This window comes from Agrilus planipennis, unplaced genomic scaffold (genome assembly GCF_000699045.2).
Source record: "Agrilus planipennis isolate EAB-ADULT unplaced genomic scaffold, Apla_2.0 scaffold1798, whole genome shotgun sequence".
Taxonomy (NCBI): domain Eukaryota; kingdom Metazoa; phylum Arthropoda; class Insecta; order Coleoptera; family Buprestidae; genus Agrilus; species Agrilus planipennis.
The window spans coordinates 3,236-5,003 of record NW_020440448.1 but is presented as its reverse complement, the minus strand read 5'-3'; the positions used below and the strand labels follow the sequence as shown (position 1 = coordinate 5,003).

Genomic DNA, 1,768 nt, shown 5'->3' with positions numbered 1-1,768 from the left:
ATATAAATATTATGTAATATGCATTTCTAATCGATACTTTAGGAAATAATAAAATTTCACCAAGTGTGAGTGCGGTGTATTTATAATTCATTTAAACGGAATTGTACTATTTAATTCATTGGTCTTGAAAAACTACAATTATTCTTTTCGCATAAAACTTTTTTCAGAGAGCAACTCCACTCAATATTTTTTTTTTCTTGTATCGATATTATTTTCACTTACTATTCTCGTCCGAAGTGTGTGATTTGCTCTCAGATTCCTTGTCTTTACCATCCACGTCAGTGGGGTCGTTAAGTGCACTAGATTCGTGATTGCTATCGTCCGATAAATGCAAGGCTATTTCTAAGTCCCTAAGTACTTCGGTCTCTTTGGCGTCAATCAGCGAAAAACGATGATGCAACGCCATCAGGTGCGCAAAGGTCAAGTTCAAATGTGCATGCAACCCCAACAATACCACCTCTCTGAAATGGGCGGCGTAGAGGTGCGCTATAACGTGGAACAATAGTCTAACTATCTTCCGAACTATAGACGCGAACGATGACGGAAATTCGTTAGCTGAAAAGACATTTGAAATATAGAATTTTAGATACCTTTATGTTTAAATGAATAATAGTAAGATAAGCATGGGTTATCTATTTCTAAAACTAAAAGTCTTAAACTTTTTAAACAAATATCTAATACTGCTACTTATTTAGCCTCAAAATATAAGACTTGAAATTGCACTGGTTTTTAAGTAAAAAGTACTTTTTACTTGTTAACTATCGATTGAATTTTAATACAAAATACGTAATTACACGTTATTAAAGCAAGTGAAAAAATTGATGTAAAATTGGACAGTATTATTTAGTATTTGTTTAACAACAAAAAAAAATGAATGTAATAAATATTTGGTGCCTTTACTATCCGGATTCTATTCAAAAATTATGAAAATTTGTAATCTGAATAATTATTTCTTTTTTAATAATGTTATGTATTTACTTACCGTATTTAGTAGGAAAGATATTTTCATCACTAATAGTTTTTTGTATAAATGTCATGACATAGTCTATGTACTGAGGTGCGGCTACTTTAGTTTTTTTACCTTTTTCGTCGAACCATAGGTAAGTTCTAAAAGTAAATCAAAAAACATTCTAATTAATTAGGGGTACATTACAATTTATTTGTTTTCACGAACCTTTGGCCTGGTCCAGTCATATCAGGACAACTTGTATTTGTGCAAAATTCGCTTATTGTCCCATAAACTAAATTCACATGGTCAAATAGAGCCATTGCTGTAATATGAATTGCAACAAATACTAACAAAACCTTAATTTTTTTAAAAATTGCCCAAACTAATTAAATTACTAACAAATATTTGCAAATTAATAACACATGCTTAAATTTTCATTGTTAATTTAAACTAAACAGTAATTTGAAAAATCCTGTTCATTTTAGCAGTAGTTATGGCAATAACATCGTTTAAGAAATCATTTAACAATATTTCTTGTTTATATTATACATATATAAAATACACATATTTTAAGAGCTGAAATGCTTTGATTTTTAACAGTTTATAAACATATGACTGACTTACTGTGTGATGCAAGCCATTCATTGTAATCTAGACCAGCGGGCAATTCTACTAATGTTTTCATGTCCATATCGGGCAATTTTCTTTCTAGAACAGCTGCTTCTAAGTATAATTTTGAGTCGGTTGACGTGCCAGTTTCGATGCCTTCCCTTTCTTTGCGCCTTGCCTTCCTGTTAAAAAGAAAAATAGAAGTTACTG

The 1,768-nt window shown here is 30.7% G+C and overlaps 1 protein-coding gene across 2 annotated transcripts in view; it reads right to left on the bottom strand.

The window, feature by feature from the left end:
* Window positions 1-25: 25 nt before the first annotated feature.
* The window catches only part of LOC108743616 (MOB kinase activator-like 2), a 3,053-nt gene continuing 1,310 nt past the window's right edge, over window positions 26-1,768 (bottom strand). The window contains exons 2-5 of one of the 2 annotated variants that reach the window (XM_025979701.1): window positions 1,574-1,740; window positions 1,175-1,271; window positions 983-1,107; window positions 26-555 (exon numbers count right to left, since the gene is read on the bottom strand). In XM_025979701.1, the coding sequence (XP_025835486.1) occupies window positions 215-555; window positions 983-1,107; window positions 1,175-1,271; window positions 1,574-1,740 (730 nt within the window). In that variant the 3' untranslated portion in view covers window positions 26-214. The remainder of the gene's footprint in view (window positions 556-982; window positions 1,108-1,174; window positions 1,272-1,573; window positions 1,741-1,768) is intronic. The other variant, XM_025979703.1, reaches the window with a different exon arrangement.